We start from the raw sequence: 14,172 nt of genomic DNA, 5'->3' as shown, positions 1-14,172 counted from the left end.
TTGGTTGGTACTTTATCTCTGTTAACTTTATCTCCACCCAAGGCTTAGTAAATAGACCCCTTAATATTCTCATTGTGAACATTTTGTTACACTGATCGGTGCTATGGGCACTTTTTTATGCCTTATAAGTTATAAATACATTTATTGTAATGTTTGCAATGTATGCTATGGTCTGCCTTTTTGTATTGTGCTTAGGCTCTAAAGGGTCTATTTATCAAGCAGTGAAAAGTGTGGAGAAGTGGACCAGTGGAGAAGTTGCCCATAGCAACCAATCAGCTCCTACCTATTATTTTATAGACTGTACTTGATAAATGCTACTTCAAAGCTGATTGGTTGCTATGGGCAACTTCTCCACTGGTCCACTTCTACACGCTTTTCACTGTTAGATAAATAGACCCCCACGGGGTCTATTTACTAAGCAGTGTTAGGAAAAAGAGTGAAAAGTTATAAGAATGTGATAAGGTGCCAACCAATCAGCTCTCAACTGTAATTTTTTAAACAGCCTGTGAGATGACAGTTAGGAGCTGATTGGCTGGCACCTTATCACTTTTCAATGTCTCCTATCTCTGCTTAGTAAATAGACCCCTAATACTCTTATTGTGAACATTTTCGTTACACTGATTGCCGCTGTGGACACTTTTTTATGCCTTATAAATAAATTAATAATAATTGTACAGAGGCCCATATTCAGTGATATTATTATTATAATTTATTTATATGGCGCCACAAGTGTTCCGCAGCGCCTTACAAAGTACATAAATAGATTGATATACAGTGACTTACAGTACAGTACTATACATTACAGGACATGGATAATATACATTGCTACATTCACGACCATAACACCCAGATAAGCAACAATGCAAAGCAATCAAGTGTTAGGTGCCCTGGTAGAGAGTAAGAAGTAGATGAAGGTATAGTAAGGAGATGCACAAGAGGGTAGAGGGCCCTGCTCATAGGAGCTTACATTCTAAGGGGGAGGGACAGACAAACAGGGGTGAAACAGATGGGGTAGGCAGGGAGGAAGAAGTATGTAGCAACAAGTTAAGATGAGAGCTGGAAGGCTTTGATGAAATAGTGGGTCTTGAGAGCCTGTTTGAAGGATTGTAGAGAGGTGGAGAGTCTGATGGAAAGTGGGAGAGAGTTCCAAAGGTGGGGAGCAGCACGGGCAAAATCTTGGAGGCGGGAGTGGGAGGAAGTAATCAGCTGGCATGAGAGGCGGTGTGCATTTGCTGAACGAAGAGGGCGGACAGGAGAGTGAAGGGAGATGAGATCAGAGATGTAAATGGGAGAGGAATGGCTGAGGGCTTTGTAAGTGAGCGTGAGAACCTTAAATTGGGTTCTAAAGGGGAAGGGGAGCCAGTGGAGGGCTTGTAGGAGAGGGGAGGCAGATGCAGAGCGTTTTGAGAGGAAGATGAGCTGAGCAGCAGCATTAAGGATAGACTGGAGAGGAGAGAGATGGGATTTGGGGAGGCCAGATAGGAGAAGGTTACAGTAGTCCAATCTGGAGATGACCAATGAGTGTATGAGGGTTTTAGTGGCATCCTGGGTGAGAAAGGGTCTAATCTTGGAAATATTTTTAAGATGAAAGCGACAGGACTGTGAGAGATTCTGGATATGTGGTTTGAAGGAGAGGGTGGAGTCCAGGATAACTCCAAGACAGCGCACTTTGGGGCTAGAGGAGATAGTTGTGCCATCAATTGATAAAGAAATGGTGGGAAGTGTGGTTATGTAGGGGGGAGGGAAGATGATTAGCTCAGTCTTAGACATATTAAGTTTAAGAAAGCAAGGAGGTCATTGCTGACTTTTGTGAGGGCAGTTTCAGTGGAGTGGAGAGAACGGAAGCCAGACTGAAAAGGGTCAAGGAGGGAATGAGAGGAAAGAAAGGTGGTAAGGCGCTTGAAAACAGCACGCTCAAGGAGCTTGGAAGCAAAAGGGAGGAGAGAGATGGGACGGTAGTTGGAGAGAGTGTTGGAATCAAGGGTTGGTTTTTTTAGTATGGAGGAGACAAGGGCATGTTTAAATGCAGACGGGACAGTGCCTGATGATAGGGAGAGATTAAGGAGGTGGGCAAGATGGGAGCAGGCAGAAGGAGAGAGGTAGCGGAGGAGACGTGAAGGGATAGGGTCAAGGGGGGAGGTGGAAGGGGGGGGGAGGACTGGATGAGGGACATGACTTCCTCTCCAGATACAGGGGAGAAGAAAGTTAGAGTTGGTAAAATTGAAGGAGAGGGGTGATCTGGGAAGAGAGGAGGTGGATGGCAGGGGGACTGGTGGGATATGATGTCCTGACGTATGGAGTCAATTTTAGATGTAAAGTAGGTAGCAAAATCAAGGGCAGAGAGCAAGGAGGGGAGGCGAGGAGAGGGTGGGCGGAGGAGGGAGTTGAAGGTGGTGAAGAGACGTTGGGGATTTGAGGACTGAGAGGAGATGAGGTTCTTGAAGTATGACTGTTTAGAGAGGGAAAGGGCAGCACTGTATGATGAGAACATAAATTTGAAATGGAGAAAATCAGCCTTAGAGCGTGATCTTCTCCACTGTCGCTCGGCAGTTCGCGAACACTTTTGCAGGTATCTGGTGCATTTGGAATGCCAGGGTTGAGGTGTAAATCTGCGGGGGTGAATAGTGATCGCCGGAGCAACAGAGTCCAGAGCAGAAGTAAGGGAGGTATTGTATAGAGAAATGGCTTGTTCAGGGCAAGAGAGAGAGAGAGAGGATAGGGGAGAGAAGTGAGTCAAGCTGGGAAGAAAAAGAAACGGTGTCAATAGCATCAATGTTACGCTTAGTGATAGTGGCCAAAGGAGGTAGAGGAAGGGAAGGAGAGAGGGATAGGTTAAAAGAGATGGTCTGAGAGGGGGAATGGAGAATTGAAGTAATCAGAAATATCACAACGGTGTGTAAAGACCAGGTCAAGCGAATGCCCACTCACATGGGAGGGTGAGGAGGTCCATTGGGAGAGACCAAATGAAGACATGAGGGTGAGGAGTTTGGAGGCAGGGGCTTCTGTGGGGATATCAATAGGAATATTGAAGTCACCTAGGATAATAGAGGGAAGGTCAGAGGAGAGAAAGTGAGGAAGCCAGGAAGCGAAGTTGTCAATGAATTTGGAAGGAGGGCCAGGGGGACGGTAAATGACAGCTACTCTAAGGTGAACTGGTTGGAAGAGGCGTATAGCATGAACCTCAAATGTAGAGAAAGTAAGAGATGGTTCAGAGGGTAGGAGTTGGTAGGAGTAACCGGGGGATAGAAGGACCCCTACCCCACCACCATGGCGACCCCCAGGCCGAGGGGTATGAGAGAAGATGAGACCCCCAGAGGAGAGAGCAGCAGGGGAAGTGGTGTCAGAGGGTGAAATCCAGGTTTCAGTAATGGCTAGGAGATGCAAGTTTTTAGAGATGAAAAGGTCATGGGTGGGTACGAGTTTGTTACATACTGATCTGGCATTCCAGAGGGCACAGGATAGAGGGACAGTGTTTGTGGGAGAAATGTGAATTAGATTATTTGGGTTGCTGTAGCGAGAAGGTGAGTTTAATATGGGTGGCTGAGATGAATGTAGTGGAGAGATTATGTGGGGACCAGTGCTGGGAAGGGAGCCTGTAGGTGGTTGGCAGGGAGGGAGTTTAATATGATGGGGGTGGTATGGGGTGACATGGAGAGGAGGTTTGGAGGAAGGATTATCAGTGGGGTAGTAGGACAAAGAGGGGTAGAAGAGAATGAAAGTGTATTAGTGGGAGAGGAGAGGGAGGACTGCAGACAGAGGAGGGGAGATAAAGGAAGGAGGAGGTGGAGGAGACAAGGGGGAAATGATATAGGAGGAAAAAGGGGGTAGAGTAGAGTATTAGGTAGACAGTGAGTGGAGGGGAAGGTACACATGATAATGGTGTGGAAGAGTTGGGTAGGGGGAGGAAAACTAGATGTAGGAATAAAGTATCAGTGCAGAGACGCAAGTAATAGTACAATGGAGGAAAATGTGCCTGCAACATTACCAAACTATTATAGGAAAAGAGGAGAAATGGAAAATTAAAGTAAACTGAATTAGAAGACAGATGACAGGCTAGGGAAAGGAGAGAGGTGGGAAGATATTATTTCTAAAGCTGGCCACACACTAAACCAACTTACATCCAACCATCCAACTAGTTGGTTGGTTGGAATGAAAACCTGGTAAGGGATGAAAGCAAATGACAATCAGCTGTTCGCTCCCAAACGCCGGAAAATGGGCTAAAAACTGTTGTTTGAACAAGTAGTTTAGATGAAACATTTAACAGACTTGTCTGAACGACCATTTCATCTGCTTTCTGGCATTTAGGAGCAAATTGCTGATCATCATTTACTCCCATACGTTACCAGGTTTTCATTCCAACCAATCAACAAGTTGGCTGGTTGGATGTAAGTTGGTCTAGTGTGTGGCCAGCTTAAGACATATACTAAAATTGGCACTGAATACAGTAAGCTATGAGTTGTTTGTGAAACGAGCGAGTCAGTACAAATATTAGCAGGTGTAAGTTCTTATAGTGAGAGAACAGAGGCCAGTGAGGATTGTCCAGGTGATGCAGACAGCAGGTGTAAGTTCTTATAGTGAGAGAACAGAGGCCGGTGAGGATTGTCCAGGTGATGCAGACAGCAGGTGTAAGTTCTTATAGTGAGAGAACAGAGGCCGGTGAGGATTGTCCAGGTGATGCAGACAGCAGGTGTAAGTTCTTATAGTGAGAGAACAGAGGCCGGTGAGGATTGTCCAGGTGATGCAGACAGCAGGTGTAAGTTCTTCTAGTGAGAGAACAGAGGCCGGTGAGGACTGTCCAGGTGATGCAGACAGCAGGTGTAAGTTCTTCTAGTGAGAGAACAGAGGCCGGTGAGGATTGTCCAGGTGATGCAGACAGCAGGTGTAAGTTCTTATAGTGAGAGAACAGAGGCCGGTGAGGATTGTCCAGGTGATGCAGACAGCAGGTGTAAGTTCTTATAGTGAGAGAACAGAGGCCGGTGATGCAGACAGCAGGTGTAAGTTCTTATAGTGAGAGAACAGAGGCCGGTGATGCAGACAGCAGGTGTAAGTTCTTCTAGTGAGAGAACAGAGGCCGGTGAGGACTGTCCCGGTGATGCAGACAGCAGGTGTAAGTTCTTCTAGTGAGAGAACAGAGGCCGGTGAGGACTGTCCCGGTGATGCAGACAGCAGGTGTAAGTTCTTCTAGTGAGAGAACAGAGGCCGGTGAGGACTGTCCCGGTGATGCAGACAGCAGGTGTAAGTTCTTCTAGTGAGAGAACAGAGGCCGGTGAGGACTGTCCCGGTGATGCAGACAGCAGGTGTAAGTTCTTCTAGTGAGAGAACAGAGGCCGGTGAGGACTGTCCCGGTGATGCAGACAGCAGGTGTAAGTTCTTCTAGTGAGAGAACAGAGGCCGGTGAGGACTGTCCAGGTGATGCAGACAGCAGGTGTAAGTTCTTCTAGTGAGAGAACAGAGGCCGGTGAGGACTGTCCAGGTGATGCAGACAGCAGGTGTAAGTTCTTCTAGTGAGAGAACAGAGGCCGGTGAGGACTGTCCAGGTGATGCAGACAGCAGGTGTAAGTTCTTCTAGTGAGAGAACAGAGGCCGGTGAGGACTGTCCAGGTGATGCAGACAGCAGGTGTAAGTTCTTCTAGTGAGAGAACAGAGGCCGGTGAGGACTGTCCAGGTGATGCAGACAGCAGGTGTAAGTTCTTCTAGTGAGAGAACAGAGGCCGGTGAGGACTGTCCAGGTGATGCAGACAGCAGGTGTAAGTTCTTCTAGTGAGAGAACAGAGGCCGGTGAGGACTGTCCCGGTGATGCAGACAGCAGGTGTAAGTTCTTCTAGTGAGAGAACAGAGGCCGGTGAGGACTGTCCAGGTGATGCAGACAGCAGGTGTAAGTTCTTCTAGTGAGAGAACAGAGGCCGGTGAGGACTGTCCAGGTGATGCAGACAGCAGGTGTAAGTTCTTCTAGTGAGAGAACAGAGGCCGGTGAGGACTGTCCAGGTGATGCAGACAGCAGGTGTAAGTTCTTCTAGTGAGAGAACAGAGGCCGGTGAGGACTGTCCAGGTGATGCAGACAGCAGGTGTAAGTTCTTCTAGTGAGAGAACAGAGGCCGGTGAGGACTGTCCAGGTGATGCAGACAGCAGGTGTAAGTTCTTCTAGTGAGAGAACAGAGGCCGGTGAGGACTGTCCAGGTGATGCAGACAGCAGGTGTAAGTTCTTCTAGTGAGAGAACAGAGGCCGGTGAGGATTGTCCAGGTGATGCAGACAGCAGGTGTAAGCTCTTATAGTGAGAGAACAGAGGCCGGTGAGGACTGTCCAGGTGATGCAGACAGCAGGTGTAAGTTCTTCTAGTGAGAGAACAGAGGCCGGTGAGGACTGTCCAGGTGATGCAGACAGCAGGTGTAAGTTCCTCTAGTGAGAGAACAGAGGCCGGTGAGGACTGTCCAGGTGATGCAGACAGCAGGTGTAAGTTCTTCTAGTGAGAGAACAGAGGCCGGTGAGGACTGTCCAGGTGATGCAGACAGCAGGTGTAAGTTCTTCTAGTGAGAGAACAGAGGCCGGTGAGGACTGTCCAGGTGATGCAGACAGCAGGTGTAAGTTCTTCTAGTGAGAGAACAGAGGCCGGTGAGGACTGTCCAGGTGATGCAGACAGCAGGTGTAAGTTCTTCTAGTGAGAGAACAGAGGCCGGTGAGGACTGTCCAGGTGATGCAGACAGCAGGTGTAAGTTCTTATAGTGAGAGAACAGAGGCCGGTGAGGACTGTCCAGGTGATGCAGACAGCAGGTGTAAGTTCTTATAGTGAGAGAACAGAGGCCGGTGAGGATTGTCCCGGTGATGCAGACAGCAGGTGTAAGTTCTTCTAGTGAGAGAACAGAGGCCGGTGAGGATTGTCCCGGTGATGCAGACAGCAGGTGTAAGTTCTCATAGTGAGAGAACAGAGGCCGGTGAGGATTGTCCAGGTGATGCAGACAGCAGGTGTAAGTTCTTATAGTGAGAGAACAGAGGCCGGTGAGGACTGTCCAGGTGATGCAGACAGCAGGTGTAAGTTCTTCTAGTGAGAGAACAGAGGCCGGTGAGGATTGTCCAGGTGATGCAGACAGCAGGTGTAAGTTCTTATAGTGAGAGAACAGAGGCCGGTGAGGATTGTCCAGGTGATGCAGACAGCAGGTGTAAGTTCTTATAGTGAGAGAACAGAGGCCGGTGAGGACTGTCCAGGTGATGCAGACAGCAGGTGTAAGTTCTTATAGTGAGAGAACAGAGGCCGGTGAGGACTGTCCAGGTGATGCAGACAGCAGGTGTAAGTTCTTATAGTGAGAGAACAGAGGCCGGTGAGGACTGTCCAGGTGATGCAGACAGCAGGTGTAAGTTCTCATAGTGAGAGAACAGAGGCCGGTGAGGACTGTCCAGGTGATGCAGACAGCAGGTGTAAGTTCTCATAGTGAGAGAACAGAGGCCGGTGAGGATTGTCCAGGTGATGCAGACAGCAGGTGTAAGTTCTTCTAGTGAGAGAACAGAGGCCGGTGAGGACTGTCCAGGTGATGCAGACAGCAGGTGTAAGTTCTCATAGTGAGAGAACAGAGGCCGGTGAGGACTGTCCAGGTGATGCAGACAGCAGGTGTAAGTTCTCATAGTGAGAGAACAGAGGCCGGTGAGGACTGTCCAGGTGATGCAGACAGCAGGTGTAAGTTCTTCTAGTGAGAGAACAGAGGCCGGTGAGGACTGTCCAGGTGATGCAGACAGCAGGTGTAAGTTCTTCTAGTGAGAGAACAGAGGCCGGTGAGGACTGTCCAGGTGATGCAGACAGCAGGTGTAAGTTCTTCTAGTGAGAGAACAGAGGCCGGTGAGGACTGTCCCGGTGATGCAGACAGCAGGTGTAAGTTCTTCTAGTGAGAGAACAGAGGCCGGTGAGGACTGTCCAGGTGATGCAGACAGCAGGTGTAAGTTCTTCTAGTGAGAGAACAGAGGCCGGTGAGGACTGTCCAGGTGATGCAGACAGCAGGTGTAAGTTCTTCTAGTGAGAGAACAGAGGCCGGTGAGGACTGTCCAGGTGATGCAGACAGCAGGTGTAAGTTCTTCTAGTGAGAGAACAGAGGCCGGTGAGGACTGTCCAGGTGATGCAGACAGCAGGTGTAAGTTCTTCTAGTGAGAGAACAGAGGCCGGTGAGGACTGTCCAGGTGATGCAGACAGCAGGTGTAAGTTCTTCTAGTGAGAGAACAGAGGCCGGTGAGGACTGTCCAGGTGATGCAGACAGCAGGTGTAAGTTCTTCTAGTGAGAGAACAGAGGCCGGTGAGGATTGTCCAGGTGATGCAGACAGCAGGTGTAAGTTCTTCTAGTGAGAGAACAGAGGCCGGTGAGGATTGTCCAGGTGATGCAGACAGCAGGTGTAAGCTCTTATAGTGAGAGAACAGAGGCCGGTGAGGACTGTCCAGGTGATGCAGACAGCAGGTGTAAGTTCTTCTAGTGAGAGAACAGAGGCCGGTGAGGACTGTCCAGGTGATGCAGACAGCAGGTGTAAGTTCTTCTAGTGAGAGAACAGAGGCCGGTGAGGACTGTCCAGGTGATGCAGACAGCAGGTGTAAGTTCTTCTAGTGAGAGAACAGAGGCCGGTGAGGACTGTCCAGGTGATGCAGACAGCAGGTGTAAGTTCTTCTAGTGAGAGAACAGAGGCCGGTGAGGACTGTCCAGGTGATGCAGACAGCAGGTGTAAGTTCTTCTAGTGAGAGAACAGAGGCCGGTGAGGACTGTCCAGGTGATGCAGACAGCAGGTGTAAGTTCTTCTAGTGAGAGAACAGAGGCCGGTGAGGACTGTCCAGGTGATGCAGACAGCAGGTGTAAGTTCTTATAGTGAGAGAACAGAGGCCGGTGAGGACTGTCCAGGTGATGCAGACAGCAGGTGTAAGTTCTTATAGTGAGAGAACAGAGGCCGGTGAGGATTGTCCCGGTGATGCAGACAGCAGGTGTAAGTTCTTCTAGTGAGAGAACAGAGGCCGGTGAGGATTGTCCCGGTGATGCAGACAGCAGGTGTAAGTTCTCATAGTGAGAGAACAGAGGCCGGTGAGGATTGTCCAGGTGATGCAGACAGCAGGTGTAAGTTCTTATAGTGAGAGAACAGAGGCCGGTGAGGACTGTCCAGGTGATGCAGACAGCAGGTGTAAGTTCTTATAGTGAGAGAACAGAGGCCGGTGAGGATTGTCCAGGTGATGCAGACAGCAGGTGTAAGTTCTTATAGTGAGAGAACAGAGGCCGGTGAGGATTGTCCAGGTGATGCAGACAGCAGGTGTAAGTTCTTATAGTGAGAGAACAGAGGCCGGTGAGGACTGTCCAGGTGATGCAGACAGCAGGTGTAAGTTCTTATAGTGAGAGAACAGAGGCCGGTGAGGACTGTCCAGGTGATGCAGACAGCAGGTGTAAGTTCTCATAGTGAGAGAACAGAGGCCGGTGAGGATTGTCCAGGTGATGCAGACAGCAGGTGTAAGTTCTTCTAGTGAGAGAACAGAGGCCGGTGAGGACTGTCCAGGTGATGCAGACAGCAGGTGTAAGTTCTCATAGTGAGAGAACAGAGGCCGGTGAGGACTGTCCAGGTGATGCAGACAGCAGGTGTAAGTTCTCATAGTGAGAGAACAGAGGCCGGTGAGGACTGTCCAGGTGATGCAGACAGCAGGTGTAAGTTCTCATAGTGAGAGAACAGAGGCCGGTGAGGACTGTCCAGGTGATGCAGACAGCAGGTGTAAGTTCTTCTAGTGAGAGAACAGAGGCCGGTGAGGACTGTCCAGGTGATGCAGACAGCAGGTGTCATTTCTTCTAGTGAGAGAACAGAGGCCGGTGAGGACTGTCCAGGTGATGCAGACAGCAGGTGCTTGTAGTGTAGATATTGTGAACTTACATTTCTGGATTATATTTTGTCCATATGTTCGTGTTAAAGAATAGTTTCAGGTTAGAGTGGTCTCCTGCAGTTTAACTTCGGTTTAATGCCGGTATAATGCTGAATTCGGTAAGAAATGCACTTTTACAAATTATGCACTTCTAATAATTATGCCCTACTCAGCCCAGGGGCCTTCACTATATGTAAGATGTATTGTGTATGTGGCTGCATGTGAGGGTATAAGTAGGTATTTTTGTTATAGCTATGAATTATACGTGTGCGATTGCGTGACGGTATATGCAGGTATTTTGGCTACCTGAGAAATGTGATATGAAGCTATATGCAGGTGCTTTAGCTATATTCGTGGACATTGCCAGGAAACAACATGGCGCCTGTTTGCTTCACAAGCCCCGCCCTTCCCTTTACACGTACTCTTTCCTCTTCCCTTGACGTTCAATAGGTCAAACCAAATTACATGGGGGGGGGGGTACATTATGTAAAGTTCGGGTTATAACGGAACTGGACGAGCGTAATGTGACGGTGACCCCGTAGTAACGGTGTAACCGCACGGAGAGACGCTGCGGGGGAGTCAGGGAGGCTGACAAGACTTCGGCAGCGCCGGCGGCACTCCCCCGGCCTCAGGATCTGGTGGTACAGACCAGCCGGCGGCTGAGCCTGGGCTCAGGGATGCCGCAGCAGGGACAGGGTGCCTCAGTTACGTGACACCGACCAGGAACGCCAGCAGCGGGGAGGGATGGCCGGGATGGCGGACACGGTGCGGCAGGTGAGTCATGGTGTACAACGAGTACCCTGCAGGGGATGTGGCTAGGGGACTGGGTACAGATCAATAGTGACCCAGTCATGTGGGTAGGTTAGTAGTCCCGATCCAGTGATGTGGGTAGGTTAGTAGTCCCGATCCAGTGATGTGGGTAGGTTAGTAGTCCCGATCCAGTGATGTGGGTAGGTTAGTAGTCCCGATCCAGTGATGTGGGTAGGTTAGTAGTCCCGATCCAGTGATGTGGGTAGGTTAGTAGTCCCGATCCAGTGATGTGGGTAGGTTAGTAGTCCCGATCCAGTGATGTGGGTAGGTTAGCAGTCCCGATCCAGTGATGTGGGTAGGTTAGTAGTCCCGATCCAGTGATGTGGGTAGGTTAGTAGTCCCGATCCAGTGATGTGGGTAGGTTAGCAGTCCCGATCCAGTGATGTGGGTAGGTTAGTAGTCCCGATCCAGTGATGTGGGTAGGTTAGTAGTCCCGATCCAGTGATGTGGGTAGGTTAGTAGTCCCGATCCAGTGATGTGGGTAGGTTAGTAGTCCCGATCCAGTGATGTGGGTAGGTTAGCAGTCCCGATCCAGTGATGTGGGTAGGTTAGTAGTCCCGATCCAGTGATGTGGGTAGGTTAGTAGTCCCGATCCAGTGATGTGGGTAGGTTAGTAGTCCCGATCCAGTGATGTGGGTAGGTTAGTAGTCCCGATCCAGTGATGTGGGTAGGTTAGTAGTCCCGATCCAGTGATGTGGGTAGGTTAGTAGTCCCGATCCAGTGATGTGGGTAGGTTAGCAGTCCCGATCCAGTGATGTGGGTAGGTTAGCAGTCCCGATCCAGTGATGTGGGTAGGTTAGTAGTCCCGATCCAGTGATGTGGGTAGGTTAGTAGTCCCGATCCAGTGATGTGGGTAGGTTAGTAGTCCCGATCCAGTGATGTGGGTAGGTTAGTAGTCCCGATCCAGTGATGTGGGTAGGTTAGTAGTCCCGATCCAGTGATGTGGGTAGGTTAGTAGTCCCGATCCAGTGATGTGGGTAGGTTAGTAGTCCCGATCCAGTGATGTGGGTAGGTTAGTAGTCCCGATCCAGTGATGTGGGTAGGCCACTTAAACATTTAGGGCCTGATTCATTGCAATAGCGATTACGCACGCAGTCTCAATTTGAAGACATGCTTATCCTCTGTGATCGCTATGCCTTTGCAGCAGAACATAAGGACGCCCACTTTACCTTACACACATCCGTAATACTTAGCAAGACTGCAAAACCATCGGTAACATGGAGTACCATCGCAGTCTCACGCACACTTGCACAAGCTCTGACCTTACTCAGGAATTGCTAACCTCATCGCACGCAGTGAGTACACAAGCTGCGTATAGCATCGCAGTGGCTAATTTATGCACGCCCATGCAATGGCGTACAAACGCACTGACACACCTACATTTCGCCGACCACCCCCTCATCACAACCCCCAAACGGTACTTCCTGTCTGCGATTGGTCTGCATAGAGACTGCGATCGCCGTGGAGTGTACACGCCCTGCGATGCATGCACAAAACGCAACAATCGGCCGATTGCGTGTGTAATCGCAGTTGCGATCCGTCTGTAGACTAAAAGGATGTTTTCTTCGTCTAGGTTGTTTCTCTCTTACCAGAGGATCTCCAGCCTGGCCAGGACTTCTATGGCTGTTCCTGGGAGGTGGTCATTTTCACAGCGTGCTTCGGGTTCCTCTCAGTGTTCCTGTTTATCTGCAGGACTGTCCGATGTGTGAGTATCACGGACCCGATCTGTGTAATGATCTCTGTAAACAATCTGTAATTTTATAAGCCGTTCTGTCAGCGCGTGCCTGCCTGTTCTTGTGGCTCCATCTGGCCAGACAGGGTACAGAATATATTGTGAAAACATTTACTGAAGGTTTGGGTGGAGATCTCCATCACGGCTTCAGTATGTTAGAAACTTCGTAGGATGGGTGAATTTTGTTCCACACAATCTCTAACTAGTCCTCCTACCTCTGTGGCCATCTTAAAGCCAACTGTTTAGCGGAGGCTGCCTACCTTAACTATTATTCCTAGGCCCAAATGTAATAACCTCAGATTTGCAGACACCAGCAACAGATTTACAGCGTCAATAATTTAAAAACCATCCTGGACTAAATCGCTGAAATCGCACCAGTCCATGCATTTGCAGGCTATTACATGTGGGCCCTACTTTGTAATCCTGAATCTCACGCATTTTGTTTTGCTCCTGTGTTAATCCCTTTCTTGTGTTTTTTTATTTGTAGATTAAAAGCAGATGCTATGCAAGTAAGTGTCCACTGCCCTAAGTTATTTCGTTTGCGCCTATAAATGAGGGGTCCGTCCAGATAAAGTGGTCCAACCTGTATTCAAATAGTTCATGACCATAAATACCACTTCCCAGTCCTGAGCTTTCTCCATTTGCGTGACACCTAAAAACATGAATATCCCCGTCTGCCATGATTTAAAGATAGCTGCCATTTCTAAAATTAAGCGAGTAAAAGAAAAATATTTCCGCCTTTGAACTGTTGGCACATAGCTGTGACCGCTGACAAAAAGATGAAATGTAACTATTTTATTCTGTCATTTTCAGGCCGAGAATGTAAACTTGGTGATCAAGTCACTGAACTTTTGAGCAAAAAATGTGAAGTTCTGGAAAAACTCAGCATTGTACAAAAACAGGTATAGAGGCTGCAGATAAGTTATACCGAAGTGGGTTTAGTGAGCCCTCGGTATATGTCCCACAAAACTGGGCATTTAACTGGCAACGCAAATATTTATATGGGTGACTAAACTTAAAAATTCATCTTCTATTTAAAATATAAATCTCGGGAATAGCCTTTGTGGAAGGAACAGTTGGTCCGACCTGTTAAATCTTTGCAATATGTCTTTAGTGAATAGGTACAGAACAGTGAAGTAAAAACAAATCACTGATGGGTTTTCGCCAATTAGAACGTCCCTGAAACCTCAGACTAGGGATGGATATCTGTGTGTGATTGCCATCGATGGTGAAACTGTAAGGAAGCATCAATGGTAGTAAACTATAGACTGGTGGACCGTGAGTGGTTTTGCCCACCGATGGTAATCCCTACTATTTTACTCACTGACTTGTGGGCCAATAAGAAGTGGGGGTGGAGCTTTGGGGGTCATGTTGGGGTGGAGCTATGCTCCATGTCTTGAAAAAAAAAAGAAGAATCGACCATCAGGGGAGCTGTGTTCCTTCGATCGTGGAGAACCATTGGATCTCTGCCATCGATGGCAAAACTATCTAATATTAGATGTTAACCATCAATGGTTTACAACTATCCATGGTCGATGGCCAACCCTACCACAAACCGTCACTAGAAATGCGCGATGCTGAAAGTCACTGCAGAATTGAATCTATAGACGTAAGCCTTCCTTTTACCACTATGGTCCACTCATTATTCATAAGGCAGCAGGCTGCAATAACTGGCAGTTTTAATGCATCTAAATAAAAATGTAACCGCTGGGATTTTTGCAGGACTTCCAATGTAATCTATTTCTTTATGTGTTTATTGTGAAGGTTTAG

General features: G+C 48.6%; 1 protein-coding gene across 1 annotated transcript in view; it reads left to right on the top strand.

Moving 5' to 3' along the window:
* Nucleotides 1-14,172, top strand: part of MIA2 (MIA SH3 domain ER export factor 2) — a 143,721-nt gene that overhangs the window by 78,732 nt on the left and 50,817 nt on the right. Inside the window, exons 10-12 of the mRNA XM_088464616.1 lie at nt 12,244-12,375; nt 12,890-12,911; nt 13,216-13,304. Coding sequence (XP_088320742.1) covers nt 12,244-12,375; nt 12,890-12,911; nt 13,216-13,304 — 243 coding nt within the window. The remainder of the gene's footprint in view (nt 1-12,243; nt 12,376-12,889; nt 12,912-13,215; nt 13,305-14,172) is intronic.

The sequence above is a fragment of the Taudactylus pleione genome, unplaced genomic scaffold (assembly GCF_031769625.1).
Source record: "Taudactylus pleione unplaced genomic scaffold, aTauple2 ptg001720l, whole genome shotgun sequence".
Lineage (NCBI taxonomy): Eukaryota > Metazoa > Chordata > Amphibia > Anura > Myobatrachidae > Taudactylus > Taudactylus pleione.
The sequence above is the reverse complement of the archived record's forward strand: the minus strand, read 5'-3'. Positions and strand labels throughout refer to the sequence as shown.